An 18039-nucleotide genomic window follows, 5' to 3' on the forward strand; every position below is an offset into this window, starting at 1 on the left:
TCGCATCATTTTGTAGGGCCCAAAATAGCATCGCGGAAGTTTCTCACCAACTCCTCATCAGCAAATTGCGGTCCAAACCCAAACACAGTCGCCAGGCTGATATTCTACGTAGCGTCTATGAAGATTGCAGTGTCGGTTGTCCGTCCTTTGTTGGCTCTTGATGCGCAAGTCGTGCTTCTTCGGTGCGCTGCAGATAGGCAGTGCCGTCGAGATTCTCTTCGTGTCTTGTGTTCGAACGTCGATGTCTTGGATAACAAGGTGAAATTATGGGGTTTTACGTGCCAAAACCATGATCTGATTATGAGGCACACCGTAGTGGGGGTCTCCGGAATAATTCGGACCACCTGGGGTTCTTTGCACCTAAATGTGCACCCAAATCTAAGTACACGGGTGTTTTCATATTTCGCTCCGATCGAAATGTGGCCATGTTTGCGAGGGCCTTATTCAGGTGAAAAAGCGTAAGTTTGGGCGAGTTGGTATTCCATGTCTTATACTCTTTAGCGCACGAAAAGGGACGAGACAGAGGTACGACGCGGACACAGCGCTAACTTCCAACAATTTTTTATTCTACGAAGCATTTCACACATATATAGGTAACAGACAGCGGCACACGCAAGCGCATATGTACTGGTTTTGAACACATGACAGCAACGTGACGTGGCACGATCAACGTGGTCAAGAGTAAACTTGGAAAGCAGCAACACAAGTTCCTTGGACATCTGGTCACCCCTCTGGTATTAAGCCGCTAAGGTTCGCACCATTGAGGATTTCTCTCTGACCACATCAGTGACCAAGTTATGCCAGTTCGTCGGCTTCATAAACTTTTATTGCCGCTTAATCCCAAAATGCGCTCAACTAGTTGCTCCTCTCGACACCAAACTGCCAAGAAAGAACAAAGAATCCACCCTGACTGAAGAAGCTACTGAGGCATTTGCTCAAGTAAACATTGCGCACGCCGAGGTCACACTGCTTGCACACCACTCCAAGCTTGACGCGCCAACCTCCATTAAGGGTCCAGCAGAGCTGTCGGTGCTGTTCTACAGCAATACACTAACCGAGCACTCACCTATTTCTCAAAGAAGCTCAAGTCGGCACAGCATCTTTGGGCTGGTGTTCCTGGCTGCCCACCTCGCCGTAAAGCATGTCGAGGGTCTGCACTTTGTGATCCTCACTGACCATAAATCCCTCGTCTATGCGGTCAACTGGTCGACATCAACCTACACTCCGAGAGAAATAAGTCCGTCTTCTGTCATCTCAGAATTTCAAGGGCGCAGAAAACATTCCTGCCGACGTACCGAGTTGCGTGGATGCTGTTAGCAATGTCACCTCTACATCATCTCACTTTGTGGGGTCTCACACACGCTCTTGGGACAAAGGAACGACAACACAGTAGCGCAAACAAACAAAAGGGCATTTATTGCACCTTTCATACACTAATGCATGCTAGCTGAATTACTACCAATCGAACATTCACACGGGCACGCGACAAATCAAGGAAGTCAGACTCATCGCGACCTCATAGCGAGCGAATATGTTCACCCCATGCTATGATATCATCGCCTAGTCGTTCACGTGTACGGTCACGCGAACGGTGGCGCGTTCGAACGATCCGTGTTCGTCCATACCGGTGCCCCGCTCCGAGCCACGCGAGACGTCTCGCAAAGCGTGGATCGGCGCATGCGCGGGATGTCCGCATCGCTCACCGATACCAACCAAAGAAAAAGCGCCCTCAACCTTTCTCTCCCAAGTCACCCCGCCGTTCGGCGGCGTGGGCATCGCGACACTCGCGCCATCTCCTGCAATGCGCCGCAGCCACCACGACCGCCGCCGGGCTTAGCCACGCAGAGAAACCAGACTACAGGAGACATGCGGGGACAACAACATCAGGGGACGTGCGAGAGTCGCGCATCCCCACAATTTGGATGCAGAACTTCTAGCTCGCCAGCAATGCTACAACATGAAAATTCACCTCTTCCATCAGTCGTCCACATAAGTGCAAATTGAGGACGTTTTTCCCAGTGGTTTCACCATCGTCTGTGACACCTCTACCCCAACCCTTCGTGCCTCTTCACCTGCGTCGTTGCCTTTTCGAAGCTGTTCACAACCTCTCTCATTAGGGCAACACAGAAACTCCTTTCTAGCCACTTTGTCTGACCTCAACGCTGAAGTTCGGGACTGGGTGCATTCCTGTTCACCACGCCAACGATCACAGGTCCACCGTCCTACTGTCCCTTCGTCCTTCTTTCCACCTAACGCCCAGTTCGGCATTGTCGGTCCACTTCCTCCCGGCCAAGAGCATCGCTGCCTCCTTACCTGCATCGACAGGCACACACGATGGCCGGAAGCTATGCAGATCCGCAGCTTTCTTGTCCACTTGGGTTTTGCGCTTCAGCTGCCCATCTTCCATAATAACAGACCGAGGTCAACAACTTGAGGCAGCCTCTTCAATGAACTGCTTCGTCTTCTCGGCACCACGAGACTACGTACGACAGCCTACCACACACAATCCAACGGCCTCTTTGAGCGTTTTCCCCCTCACCGGAAGACTGCGCTCGTGGCTCGCCTTAAAAGAGTGGGTTCAGCATCTTCCCCTAACCCTTCTTGGCATACGCAGGGCACTGAAAACTGACTTAGGCTGCACAAGTGCCGACCTTATTTCTGGCACCCCCTTTTCATCTTTCCAGCGACTTCTTCGAAGCTACAGATGCACTGTCATCAACCATGAATTTGCGTACCACGTTCCAATCCGTCCACCCAGTTCCCACCAGAGCATCTGTACCTCGAGTACTCTACGTTTCTCCTTGTGCGACAGTCTGCCAATCGTAAGCCCCTTCAACCGCACTTCTTGGGCCCCTAACCCGTGCTCGAATTCCGCAGCGACACCTTTGTAATTTCCATTGAGGGACGACCGTACACGATCACTCTCGAACGCCTCAAGCCAGCCCATATTGATCTCCAATCAATACAACCACCTTGAGCCAGCTACGACCCCGCCAACTCGACCCTGTACCACCGCACATCCACTCGTTGCACCCCTACGTGTCTCGTGGGCTCCATCACTCGTCAGTACTACCTGCTCTCGGGGTCCACTGTAGGCTGCACCTCGGTCGAGGCATCGTCGCAAATCTACTTTTCATTCGGGCCCTTCTCCAAGGCCCCACAACCCTCTACGAAACAGATCCCTTACATTCCTCCGATGCCGAGCGGATTCGCGTCGCAAGGGCTCCTCGAGGACAGCGACCCGACCCATTAGCAGGCTGCGCCACAAATACACCTTCAGTGAACGCCTTTTATGCGTGCCAAGGCTTTAGCGCCATGAGTGCACCTTTCTTGGGACACTTGAGTATGTGCCTTGAGAGGGGACTCAGCGTTAGTGGTGCGCCACACTTCTTGTCTCGGCAGCACATGCCACAGAGTGTCCAGGAAGAAGCGTCATCATGTGCTCACCCAGTGGCACTGGATTTGCAGCTGGGTGCCAATGCATGGGGTGAACTTTTTTTGTGCCATGGAAGACGGCCTCAGTATAGCGTAAGCATGGACGAGGAGATGACCGATGAGTAGGTAACGTGTGAAAAATGCCGAGGACTACTAAGGGCCAAAGAGGAACCCGCGGGTACACACCTTCGACACAATTCATTCATTTTTCGGCGAGCACGACGTGGCAATTCACCACTTTTTGCAGTGAAGGCAGCAGTTGCTGCAAGGCAAGGCTAGGCAAAGTAAGCTTAGAGACTTCTGGCAATACATTTTTGTTTTGCAAGCCATTTTCCTGTCTTTTCTGTCTCATTCTTGTGCCAATGAAAATCCAGCAAAAGTGAAATTTTTAGTGTTTCCTGGTGATTTCGTTATTGCGGGTTTCGACTGCACATCATTGCAGTCCAAAGTAGACTTAATAGGAACTTGGTGCAATAAATGGGAAATGTCACTGAATGTACAAAAATGTGCACACGTCACCTTCTTAAGGAAGCGCGTATTTCAGACATGCACTTCACCGTCATGATTAGGCTTCTTTTATGTCCACTGCATGACGAAGGCTTCTCCAAGCGATCTTCAATTACCCCTGTCTTGAGCTAGCCGATTCCAACTTGCACCTGCAAATTTCCTAATTTTATGCGGTCCTCGACTACGCATCCTTTCCCTTGGTACCCATTCTGTAACCGGTTATCTACCCTATGCATTAGATGGCCTTCGCAGCTCCATTTTTCTTTCTCTTAATGTCCACTAGAATATCGGCTAATGCCGTTTGCTCTCTGATCCACACCGCTCTCTTCTGGTCTCTTAATGTTACACCTAACATTTTTCGTTCCATTGCTCTTTGTGCAGTCCTTAACTTGTTCTCAAGCTTCTTTGTGAAACTCCCAAGTTTCTGCCCCATATGTTAACACCAGTAGAATGCAATGATTGTCAACTTTTCTTTTTCAACGACAGTGGTAAGATCCCAGTCAGGATTTGGCAATGTCTACCATGTGCACTCAAACTTATTTTTATTCTTCCGTAAATTTCCTTCTCATGATCAGGGCGCCCTGTGAGCAATTGACCTAAATAAATCTACTCCTGCACAGACTCTAGAGGCTGACTGGCGATCATGAATTCTTGTTTCCTTGCCAAGCTATTGAACATCATCTTTGTTTTCTGCATATTAATATTCAACTCTACTCTTACACATTCTCGGTTAAGGTCCTCAATCATTTGTAGCAATTCATCCCCAGTGTTGCTGAACAAGACAATGTCATCTGCAAGCCGAAGGTTGTTGAGACATTGTTGAGACATAGTACTTATAATTTAAATAATATGCCCTGGTGAACATAAATACTATCTGGGAATTATAATTGCGTCTGACTTAAGGTGGAATAGGCACATTATGCACATCAACACATCATGTGTCATAATTTCACTCACTTACCTGACACATTAAAAAACAATATACATACACATTAAAAATTATATACATACATATATATACACATTAAAAATTATACACCGCAAATCACTCGCGTCCGCACAACTACCAGATGACTGGAAAAAAGCGAAGGTAATTCCTATACATAAATCCGGCGACATCAATGAACCTTCCAACTACAGGCCAATCTCACTTACCAGCACATCTTGTAAAATATTGGAACATATTATCTTCAAACACATCACTATATTTCTGGAGCAAGAACATATATTAATACCTCAACAACATGGCTTTAGAAGTGGCCTCTCAACGGTCACACAACTAAGCGAAGTGGTCCATGACCTTGCGCTCAACCTAAACAACCGAAGCCAGACAGACATGATCCTCCTCGACTTCAGTAAAGCATTTGATTGTGTAAGCCATGTTAGTTGCAAAATTAGAGGCTACGATCGGCGATGGTCAGGTCACTGCATGGACAAAAAACTTCTTATCGCATCGAATACAGCATGTTATTTTAGATAGCACCCCTTCCAGGTCTGTAGCTGTCACCTCCGCTGTTCCCCAAGGATCAGTGTTGGGCCCATTGCTATTTTTGAGCTTTATTAACAACATTACTGCTAACATTGAATGTGACATTAAGCTCTTCACTGATGATTGTTTTATTTATAAAGAAATTGTCAGTTACGAAGACCACTTATTATTAAACAGAGCACTCGACTTGGTGTCCAATTGGTGTAAAGAATGGCAAATGTCAATTAACACCACTAAATCTGTATGCATGTCCCTTACAACAAAAAAAGAAGCCCTCGGAACTTTTTTACGCTCTCGGTGGCACTTGCCTGAACAAAGTAAATAACCACAAATATACCTAGGTTTGACATTAACATCTGACCTTTCATGGAACTTACATATTGATAATATTACCTCAGTCGCATTACGCAAGCTTTTTTTCTTAGACGATGTTTGCGCCTTGCACCGAAGCACACCAGACTACTAGCTTATACAACGTTTGTTCGCTCCGTCTTAGAATATGCTAACATCATCTGGTTTCCGCACACATCAACTAAAATATCAAAACTAGAAAAAGTGCAAAGAAAAGCTGTGAGATTCATCTTTAACAAATACAGGCCCTATGACTCCCCTACAAACCTCTTAGCTGATGCAGGCCTTAAAACACTATCTGTTAGGGCCAGACAAGCCCGCTTAAAATTCATGTACCAACTAATGCACGGCAGTTATAAGATAGACCGAGCCAAGTACGTTACTTTGTCTACATCACGTCTATCGCGAAATAAGCACCCATTTACACTAAACCAGTACAGTGTTCGTAATGACATGTGCAAGTTTTCACTTTCCCTCGTGCGATCAAAGAATGGAATCTCCTCAACTCAGACATATTTTCCTCTCCGTCACTTTCATCGTTCATCAACCTACTAGAGACATAAAACACAGAAGACGCCACTTAACACACCCACACATATTCACTGTAATGCTTGTTCCTACGCGTGGAAATTCTGCAATAGCCCCAAACTGGTCACTACTGCGCTTTTATCTGTTAGCTGTAGTATAACTTCTCTAATCCTACAAGGGTCATATGTTCACTATTTTTATATAAATTCTAGTAATACTATAATTGTTACTCAGTGATATTGTTATACTAACCAAAAGTATTGTATTTCACATCGTCATTGGTGTTTTTTTTCCCCTTTACTTTACTGTACCATGTAGTAGGACCTGTTGGTTTCTCTTGAAAGCAGTCTAATACAATGCCCACCTGCTTTGGTCTCACTGAGACTGGCAGTATCGCAAATAAACAAATAAACAAACTGCATTCGCAGTTTACTTGAATACGAATGCATCTACTGGGATCCATACACGGCTGATCTTACGGATAAACTTGAAAAAGTACAAAATAAGGCAGTGAGGATTCTACTTAATAATTATAGCAGGAAACTGAGTGAGACAGAAAGTAGAAATAAATTATCATGGTTTTAGACCGTGGACAAAATCTTAGGATGAAATTCTTTCCCAATGTCTATTATTCTAAAACAGGGATTGACAGAGGAAAGTATGTACAGTTAAACCTGGATATAACGAAATTCACAAATTAACGAAAAACTTCGTTATAAAGAGGATTTCGTTATATGCAGGTTCGGCACAAAAATTAGAAAAAGTAACGCTTACCGCATTTACTCAATTCTAACACGCCCTTAATTGTAATGCGCACCTGTTTTCCGTTTTCGTCGAAGCACTCATCCTTGGAATGCCACACAAGGTACCGGATGCATGGGCGCATGTCGTTTCACACAAGTGTGAGGCATCGGAAACGAAGAGCGAGCGTCACGATGGCGTCGTAGCGTCGTATAGTGTTACAGTGGAACCCCACCGTTACGTTCTCGGGTGCTGCGTTTTCCCGGCTGTTACGTCGTTTTCGGCCGGTCCCGGCACAGCTGCCATAGGACACAATGCATTGGTAACCCTGCTTTTTCGTCGCAACTGTGGGACCGTTCCCGCATCATACGTTGCGAACTGCCACCCCTCGCCGGCCCGAGCGGCCATTTTGACTTTTCATGACGCTTGGCTTGGTGGCTTGACGATGGCATTGGCCGCCCAAAGTGCCGGGGGCGACAACTATGACATATTTTCGGTTTCCGCCAGCAAAAGTATCGCCCTTGAGATCCGTATTTGCTATATAAAGATGGTGTCTATGACGCGTTGTGGCCCTAAAATTGGTTTTGGCTCATAGATATTCCGTATAAAGTCCAAGGGCGACAACACAGTCGCCGCGTGCCGTGTGCTGTATGTGCGAGTGAAAACGTGCGAGGGGAGCTGATGAACGCGTCTAAATCTCGCGCGCGCAAGAAAAGCAGGGAGGAAGCGCGCGTTCTTCCGTTGCACTCGAGGCACCGGCGAGGGAGCGAGGGGGGAGGGATAGCGGGGCGGCGCGCGGTCCGTATCTTGAAAGCGATCTGCGTTGGGGCAGAGTCTAACAGTGTAGGTGCGTCGGCAGCTCGTAGCTTTGTGTGTGCTGTGTGTTCTCGGCGCTCAGTTTGCGTTGAAGCGATAGACAACAGCACGAAGGTCACTTCGCTCGCTTCTCCAGCGGCGCTTCCACACGCCACCAGCGTTTGACAGCGCGTGTCCGCGCTCATCGAGTGTGATGTGTCACAGCGTGTACCAGCGTGTCGGCAACGTCAACAGGAAAAGGAGAGAGTGCCGGCTGGGTGGGCTAGGCCAGCTGCAGCAAGCGCCAGGATCAGGTTTGAATGAAGGGAGGGGGAAAGGTTACGCCCGCGGCAGCTAAACCGCCGGGTCGAGGGATGCAGGCCCGCCTCGCACAGGCACGCGTGTGCAAGGCGGGCACGCGTGCGCTTACTTTGCCTCGCACATGCACGCGTGTGCAAGGCGGGCCTGCACGCGTGTGCTCACTTCGCATTCCATCTCGGCGGAGTAGGTGCTTCCGGTTGCTGCTCGCGTGAAAATGACAAAATCTGGGGTGAAATCTCTAGGTTGTCGGTGGGGAAAATTCGTTATATCGAGGGGGTCTCCCACTGCCACTTCGTTATGTAGAGGTCTCAAACACATGTGCTTCTATGGAGTAATGGCGGGGAATAGAAAAACTTCATTATGTCCAGGAATTCGTTATATGGAGGTTCGTTATAAGCAGGTTTAACTGTTACTCACAACCTCAAGCTCGAAGAAGCGTGACCATGCACCAAGTGTTCACGAGTTTCCTTTTAGTTTAACGTCTTTCAATATTCTTTTTTGTGCGGTCCATTAGTTAATTTCAGAATGCTATTTCGCCTGATATTGTTTTTACTGAAAAGAATGACGATTTTAACAGTGCTTTATGTCTGTGATACTGGTTTGTATTTCTTTTTGTTATACACTCCCCTGCTGTAATGGCCGCTAGGGCGAAACAGGCACGTAATAAATAAATAAGTAAAATTATAAATAAATAAGTAAATACATAAATACAGTATAGACCACTTATAACGTAACCGCTGATAGTGCAGGACCGGATATAGTGCGGTCTTTTCAGACTCCCGTTAATTTTCCCATAGCACTCCATGTATACACATATCGCTTATAGTGCAGTTGCAGGAAACAAAATACCGATTACAGTGCGGCTGCCTTGGACCACGGAAGTCAGTGGAGACGGCGAACGCTCCCCTCAAACAGGTGCCCCAAGGAGTGCTCGAGGAAGAAAGAGAGACGAAGTGGAGGAGAAGGGCACATGGTGCGAATGAACAGCCAGTGAGGCTGAAACCAGAATCTTGAGTGTGAGTCGTGAAATATCACGGCGTGCATAGCGAGCGAGCGCCACGATACTGCCAACGCCGGCCAACGCTTGCTTCACGATAATGGCAGTAAACGAAACTTCAGGGAGCGGGCGCCGCGGGCACTTTACGGCCAAGGACGCGCGCGGAGACCGTGGAATGTGAGGGAGGAGGGTGGCAGGAAAGCGGATTTCGCCTCGGCAACTCGGCCGCTTCGGTGGCTCCCCTCGCCCTCCCTCGTAGCTCCCTCACTTGCAACTGTCACCTTGCGCGCTCGCCGTCGTGCAGCTGGCCCGGCGCCAGCTCCCCGAAGTTTCGTTTTCTGCCATTATCGGGAAGCGGCCGTTTGCCGGCGTGGGCAGTTTCGTTGGCTGGCCTGAGACAGCGCTGCTGCTTCCCTCTGCGCCGTAGCCGCAGCGTGCAAGGACAACATGTGACTAGAAAGTAGAGGAAACATAAAGGAGAAAGAAGGGTTCACTGCCATTTTCTACACGTGGCTACGGTAGTGTGGCTGAGACGTCGGCACATACACGCGTGTTCCGGCGCAACGCAGAATCGACAACCTTGCCCTTTGAGAGAGGGTGAAATTTCCGCCGCATTTTTTTTCTTTCTCTTTTTTTGGTTTCGTTTGCGTGCGGCATTGAGGTGTCTCCCCTAAGCTTTTACTCTATGGCGGTGCCGGAGCAATGCTGGTCGGAGGCGCCGCCGCGTGGTTTAGTTCGAATTAACAAGATTCGACTGTAAATTGAATGCAAACGTTCTAGCCGCATTCCTCGACTGTCGCATACGCGTGGAGGCTCGGTGCACATGTTTTGCATATGTGCGGGCCTTGAAAATTGTTGCTTTGGTTATAGTGCGGTACCACTTATAGTGCGGATATTCGCGACTCTGGCGACTTACGTTATAAGCGGTCTACACTGTAAATAAACTGACTGCCCCTCATCATTGGCAATGAGATGAAAGATTACTGTAAGCTTCTCACTGGTATGGTTTTTCTGACAGGTGCACAACTATGAAGTTTTTTTGCATGCGCTCACACATACAGTGTTACGCTACTGGCTGCTCTTCTGCAAGTAAGTCAAGCAGCAATTTCTCCAATGCAGACTTCTGCCCAAGTGCCGAATCATAACCAGTCATTGGATGGCAACTGAATCTGGATTCATGAATACCTACGCAAAAAAAGCTTTTGTCCCTTCATGGTCACAAAAATACTGTAGCAATTTTTTTCTTTTTGAAATAGGTTACCGTGAAGATTTTAAATCTGCAATAAAATAGCTTTGCAGTCCGCAGTTATGAAATTTCATCGCAGCACAGAATCGCAGAGCAGCTTCACATGGCACCAACTGCGCTCTCCTTGATGTTGGCACCCACAAGGGTCGAGACAAAGCAAGGGAAATATTGCAATCCTTCGGCTGTCGGAGCACAGTTGACCTCTGTTGCTGTGGAATGGGGATTTGGTACATGCACTGAACCAGTGTTGCGGAGTTGCCACTTCGGAATTGAAATGACTCCGGAATCATTCCACATTTTTGCAACTCCGGAATGGAATGGCGACAACGCTTGGAGGAATGAAATGGGAATGGAATTAAGCACCTTTTGCCTGGAATGGAATAACATGTTTTTCCGAAAATAGAGAGTTTTTTCGTCTACGCGCTGTTTTTTGTCAAAATATGCCAAAGAACCAACTAGCCCACATTCAACAGTAGTAAGTCAGAGCCTCGAATTTAACAATAAAGCAGCATTTTTAAAATGACTTGGCTGATTACAAGTACAGTGCCGTCCACTGCTGTGTAAAGCGCGCAAACGGCCGTCTTTCCTCTGCGGGGCGGCACCTGGTGGCGGCTGCAGGGTCTGAAATAGTGTGCGCTGGAGCATGCGCGGCCTAATAAACATGCAAACTTCCGCGTGTTGCATTTAATCAGAAGTGATGTGTGAGCGCCTTTGTTATCTCGAACAGTCCGTGAGCGCGCTTCATTTGTTGCGAAAGGCCAGCGCGTGTTATCAGACCATACGCTTCATTCTATGGCAGTTTCGGTGCCACAGGTGCCCTCAGACTGAGTGCAGATTTGGGTAAACAAAGAAGCTTTTCAACGTCGGCACTCGTCAGAAGCAGTTATACATGTCTATCAGGCTGCAACTCTGTCGACAAAGGTCTGCAGGTCAGTGCAGCACACAGTCGTACACGATGAACTGCGTGCCCTCTCCCTCCATACAGAGAGAGATATATATACTTTTGAAAGCATTGGTTCGGCAAGCCAGCCGAAGCAGGAGAGCCCACGTAATAACTGCGGCCAGGGCGGCGCCTTCCCGAGCCCCGACGCGATGATTCGCACCGAACAAAACCCACGTTCGCTCTTTTCTAGGGAGCTCTGTTCTAGGGTGGGTGAAAGAGTGGGGGGAGGAGGGAGTGGAGGTCTGGGTGGCGCCGCCGCGCTGGTGCCTGTTGGCAACTAGAGAAGCCCAATGGTTCATTTAGTAGTTCGCTCATACTGTGAATGCTAGACAGTGCTTCGATGCATTTCCCTCTGCTTTCTGTGCTACCACCCCCACCCTCCTTTCCTGCCTTCTATTGCAAATAAAAAACGCTTCCATAACGCGCTGCCACTCTGGCCCTGCGCCCAGCGACTCACGCACGTAGTAAGCCAGCCAACATGGCACATTAGAAACAATCTTTTGAAATTACCCATGACGAAAGCAAACAAGCTGCACGCTTCAAAGTTTTGCTCCGAAACTATACATGCTGTAGTCGGAGCTTCATCTAATTTGATTCGGCACCTAAAAAGGAAGCACGAACGTGAGTACACCCAACAAGAGAAAGGGCTGGCAAGCCAGCCGAACATAACGTCGGCCTTCACCACTGGGTGCAGCTCTGTGCCTGTTCATCGAAAGGCTGCTCTTGACGACGCCATAATATAAGGTGTCAATGAACAATACTTTTCTAGCATAAAGATATGCTGTCCGTCATTTTAGCATTAACACATTTAAGCTTAAACAATAGTACACCATCACAAGCCTTTAAAACATGCTGATCATGCAAATATTATAGGTAGCAGTAGAACTGCCCCTATGGGAATTAGTAGGGTGGTTGTACTGTACCAGGTATGTCACCAAGCTACTTGCCACTCGACCTTGATAACGTGTTTTGCGCATTTTTTCAGTTATTATTGCATCTGATGACATCAGCTTCAGGGTGCGTTCATCGGTCACTCGATAAAACCATCAAGATGTCTTTCCTACGTTGAGGAATTACAGGAATGGAATTGAACTGCCTGGCCATTCCCGGAGTGGGAATGGGCTAAGTCTTTTCATTCCGAGGAATTGAAAGGAATGGAATTGCAGCAAGTTCTAAATCTCCGAAATGGAATTGGAATGGAATGGGGGCGCCCATTCCGCAACACTGCAATGAACGTACTTTCATCTATCTGTAGCGACAGCGGTCAAAATAAAGACAACAGGTAGCAATCAAGAATATGTGCAAGCAGCAATGTGTTCACAAGCTTTTCTGACCACTTACGGAATAAAGACACTTTATTTCTGGCGAACCCATAATTTCAGACTCCCGATCATATTCAGACCTTTAGGCGGTGCCCACTGAGTCCGAAGTATAGCTCAGCAGCTGTACTGACAACATGCGACAGTCCTTCACACGTGGGCAAGTACCAAGACGAGCCTATGCGTCTACAAACTTATAGTAATGACAATGTACTGCTACAACAATGCCCAGGGGCTGATTTTACACACATCAGTGAATACACAATGTAGCATACAAAGGATGCACAGTGTCAACTAATTATAACATGTGACACAGAGTGTAAAGCAATGCTGACATGCAGTCTTTCTCAACATTTTCAGGCTGTGTTGTAGGCTCCAAGTCACGACCTGACATGCACACTTAGTAGATCATGCAGGGTGGCGCCGCAGGGCTGGAGCAACTCAATGTGTGAGTGTGATCCAGCAAAGTGTGAACCAAACAAAAGTGATTGGTTTCTTTTAGTCATGTTTTTTTAAGTGCTTTCAAGTGCCCCAACATCACACTTGATAAAAAAAGAAAGGAGATGCTGGCATATTTGCGAGTTGCATGCCTGGCTGACAGTGTCGCATCGTCATTCTGCACAAGCGTCTACACTAGCGACATCCACTGGTGCCATGCCCCGCACTGAGAAGAAGAAGATGTTCAAGCTGATAGCAGCAGCACCTGTCAGGGGTGAACTTCCAGGCGCTCAGTTCGTTCTGGGTCTCCTCGAGGCGGCTGCGCATAGAGTCCACTTCGTGTCGCATCCGCTCAAAGAGCAGGTTGACGGCCGGGTCCAGCATGGCCGCACGCAGCTGTTGTGTCCAGCCCGCACTGCCTCCACCCTTCAGAGCCTGGATCTGGTGCTGTGAAAAAAGAGGTGTAATAATGGCACAAAGAGCAAGACTACAAGGCCTCAGCTTTCCAGCAAGCACTGTACACGTCCACTATTCATAGCTTGTCATGCTGCTTCCATGCTTTGTCAATGCATTCTGGCAGCACAGATCCTCATGCTCACTCTATAGCCTTTGACTTAACAGGCTGAATAACTGGAATTATGGGCCATCAACAAAACGCAAGACAGGCAGCAACAGACAATCCTGTGATAGAATACTTGCCTTCGTAGCAAAGAACATCTCATGCACTCTGGTAATCGGTGTAAGCGAAGCTGTGATGAGCCCACAAGACAAAATGGCATATCACGATAAGAGACACACAGCAGATTTCAACAATGGACACAGCCGTAACGGCCATCCCGTATGGCAGCATTTCCAGGAAAGGGTTAAACCTCAATATAACGCAGTTGGTGAAATGGGCAATTTGCTTTGTTTTAATGAAATTCGACTTTTCATGCAAATTAGACAGTTACCGATGGAATTCTTTCACATGGAAGGGGTCGCAAAATTTTTCAATTTATGAGGCAATGAGAAAAAGAAATTTGGATGATAAAAAAAATTCATTTTCTTCAATTCCGAGAGTCGGCGATATTGACACGTAGACATGTGTCACATCCATGGTACGAAGCAAAGCCAGCCACGCTTTCGAATCTATGCAGCCCCAGCAGCTAATGGTGTCACTCGCAGTGGGACAACACTATCATAACAAGCGCGAGCGACGGGGAGCTTCTTTAATCCATATCCGAAATTACGCAACCTCCAGCATTAAGCATGCGATCGTAGTTCGTTATATATGGACTCGCCTTTAATAACGCTCAAAAATTAACCGCACTGAAGCTGGCAACAACAGTTACAATGCGGCAGCAATTTGGTCCGAAAACCAGATTTTCAGTGTTATTCCCGATGCGTTCTTGCACTTAGCTGCAAACTTCCGTTCGAAACGTCCATCTAAAGAAACGAAATGCAGCGTCGTGTAGCTCGTTCATAACAGCACCCCAGTTCTGATCACCTGTCATTTCCAAACTGCAATGCATAAACGAAGCGCCGCCGAATCTCCCGATAACGGCGTAGTAAGCGCCGATACTTTGTAACATTGCGTGGTGGCAGCGCATGGTGCAGCGTTCTCGCTGACTCCCATGTTCCCACCAAGCACAGACTCCCATGTTTCCAACTTTCCACCATGTCGCCATTTGGAATCTAGGCGTTTCCACCATGGGGACATGGTGGAAAGTTGGAAACATGGCATAGATGGTCGTTCCAAATCGTTGTAGGAGACGTAATGCACGTGGCGCCGCACAGTCCATGGACAATTGCGCAAAAACAAGAGTGACGCTGTCATGGCATCTGAAATCGCAACGCGCGCACACGCCCCGCGCCATGCTGTTTATGCTGTACACAGCACGCCTCCACCCTGTAGGCATGCCTTGAAAATGCGTGACCACATCTGAGCTGCACAGCCACCGAAATCGGCGCTAGGCAGTTGACCGCTCATCTCAAAGGCCGCATCAACGTCGCGGTTGGACTGGAGCAGTGCACGCGCTGCCGTGCGCCAAGTTTGGTCGCGCTTCCGTGCTTTGGGACTTCGGGTGTGCCCTCCTTTTACCGTGACCGGGTTCGGGGCATTCGTTGTAGCAGTACGGCAATTTAAAAAAATGTTTGTTATCTCTGGAAACAGTTTCCATAGGGATGGTTGGAAAATCGAAAATGCACTGAAATGTGGTCTTTATAACCGAGAGATTGTTTATCTGGCATCGTTATACAGTTAAACCTGGATATAACAAAATCGACAAATTCCCGAAAAACTTCGTTATAAAGAGGATTTCGTTATATGCAGGTTCGGCATGAAAATTCGAGAAAGAAACGCTTACCGTATTTGCTCGATTCTAACGCGCCCTCAATTGTAATGCGTACCCGTTTTCCATTTTCGTCGAACCACTCATCCTCGGAATGTCACACCAGGTACCGGATGCGTGGACGCGTGTCGTTTTGCACAAGCACGAGGCATCGGAAACGAAGAGCGAGCGTCACGATGGCGTCGTATAGTGTTACAGTAGAACCCCGCTGTTACGTTCCCGGGGGCTGCGTTTTCCCGGCTGTTACGTCGTTTTCGGCCGGTCCCGGCACAGATCCCATAGAACCCAATGCAATGGTAACCCCGCTGTTGCGTCACAACTGGGGGACCGTTCCCGCATCATAAGTTGAGAACTGCCACCCCGCGCCGGCCCAAGCGCCCATTTTGACTTTTCATGTCGCTTGGCTTGGTGGCTTTACGATGGCATTGGCCGCCCAAAGTGCCGGGGGCGACAACTATGACGCATTTTCGGTTTCCGCCAGCAAAAGTATGGCCCTTGAGATCCGATGGTGTCTATGACGCGTTGTGGCCCTAAAATTGGTTTTGGCTCATAGATATTCCGTATAAAGTCCAAGGGCGATAACGCAGTCGCCGCGCGCCGTATGCTGTATGTGCAAGTGAAAACGTGCGAGGGGAGCCAACGACCACGTCAAATCTCGCGCGCGCAAGAAAAGCAGGGAGGAAGCGCGCCTTCTTCCGTTCCGCTCGAGGCACCGGCGAGGGAGCGAGGGGGGAGGGATAGCGGGGCGACGCTGTACTGTACTCTGGCATCAACTGCGTACTGCGCGGAAGCGCGCCGCGGGCCGTATCTTGAAAGCGATCTTCGTTGGGGCAGAGTTGTAGGTGCCTCGGCGGCTCGTAGCTTTGTGCGTGCTGTGTGATCTCGGCGCTCAGTTTGCGTTGTAGCGATAGACAACAGCACGAAGGTCACTTCGCTCGCTTCTCCAGTGGCGCTTCCACACGACGCCAGCGTTTGACAGCGCGTGTCCGCGCTCATCGAGTGTGATGTGTCACAGCGTGTACCAGCGCGTCGGCAACATCAACTGGAAAAGGAGAGAGTGCCGGTTTTGCGGGCTAGGCCAGCTGCAGCAAGCGGCAGGATCAGGTTTGAATGAAGGGAGGGGGAATTAGGTCACGCCCGCGGCGGCAAGATCGCCGGGCCGAGGGATGCAGGCCCGCCTCGCACACGCACGCACGCACACGTGCGCTCGCTTTGCATTCTGTCGCGGCGGAGAAAGTGCTTCCGGTTGCTGCTCGCGCAAAAATGACAAAATTTGGGGCGAAATCTCTAGGTTGTTGGAGGGAAAAATTTGTTATATCGAGGGGGTCTCCCGCTGCCACTTCGTTACGTAGAGGTCTCAAATACATGTGCTTCTATGGAGTAACGGCGGGGAATAGAAAAACTTCATTATATCCAGGAATTCGTTATATGGAGGTTCGTTATAAGCAGGTTTAACTGTAAGTGGTTTGGACAGTATCGAACACGGACATATCGAAGTATTGCTTATATCGAACTCCTATCACGTCACATTGAAAATAGCATGCATTTTAAGCTTTTATATTCAACGGAGATTGATGTAAAATGGATATGTCAAACTCCCCCCCCAGAACACGTGCCCTCTCGCGACAGGCGTGTCTGATTGCTACATTCTAGGCTACATGCATGTATCGATTGCACCGGAAGTGCAATTTGACCGCGTGTGCTCTGGTGACAGGCGGCAGGCTTTCCCGCAACACGTTTAGAATGGTGATGCAGTGGGTGTTTCTGACTGCTACACACTAAGCTACATGCTTGCATCGATCGCACCGGATGTGCCGCTTGAATGTAGCATGGCACACAGGCGGCAGCTTGGGTAGTTTGACAGTGCAGTGCATTTGATGCAACGACTCCTCCCTCAGTGCTGCTGCTACGCCAGTCATGATTAATGTGGTGTGGTCAGTGTGATCTGCACTGTGTACGGTGTTGTGATGGCTGCAAACGTGAAGAAGCGAATTTCAGGGGGGACAGTTGCTGCAAAACTAGAAGCTACCAGCGGCGCATTGAGAACAGAGAGAAGCTGGAGGGCACAGTGCAGAGCACTTTATTCAAAACGAACAAAGGCATAACAAAGCCAGCACTCAGGCTTTGTTCAAAGGCAGCGTGTGTGCAATGCTGCCTTGTAAAACGTTAAGTCACTGCACAAATGGTTCGTCGATACTAGTGCCCGCAATATTCCTGTCGGGACCAATGCTTCCACAAGAAGTCCAGAACTTTGTGTTCATTCTCGGCGTCGAAAACTTCGCTGCAAGCAGTGGGTGGCTACAACATTTTAAAGCTCGCTTTAGCATTGTTCAGAAGACCCTCTAGGGGGAAAGCGAGGATGCTAATGACAGCGACATCAAAAAATGGCTAAAAAAAGAGTGGCCCCAGATTCTCCCGAAGTATGAGTTGGCCGAGATATTTAATGCAGACAAAACGGGTCTGTTTTGGCAAATGCTTCCGCGACAAATGCTAGACACCTGTGGGGACGAGTGCTATAGCGGCAAGCAAGGCGTAACAGTTCTGCTGGCTGCCAATATGGATGGTAGCACAAAGCCGCTTGTGTAGGGAAGTTTTAGGC

The 18039-nt window shown here is 48.5% G+C and overlaps 1 protein-coding gene across 6 annotated transcripts in view; it reads right to left on the bottom strand.

The window, feature by feature from the left end:
• Positions 1 to 18039, bottom strand: part of LOC119461840 (pre-mRNA-splicing regulator WTAP) — a 230283-nt gene that overhangs the window by 40768 nt on the left and 171476 nt on the right. The window contains exon 6 of one of the 6 annotated variants that reach the window (XM_049672750.1): positions 13376 to 13557. The exons of the other annotated variants lie outside the window; for them this stretch is intronic. Within the exon in view, the coding sequence (XP_049528707.1) occupies positions 13376 to 13557 (182 nt within the window). The remainder of the gene's footprint in view (positions 1 to 13375; positions 13558 to 18039) is intronic. 6 annotated transcript variants of the gene reach the window in all.

Source organism: Dermacentor silvarum, chromosome 8 (genome assembly GCF_013339745.2).
Source record: "Dermacentor silvarum isolate Dsil-2018 chromosome 8, BIME_Dsil_1.4, whole genome shotgun sequence".
NCBI classification, from domain to species: Eukaryota; Metazoa; Arthropoda; class Arachnida; order Ixodida; family Ixodidae; genus Dermacentor; species Dermacentor silvarum.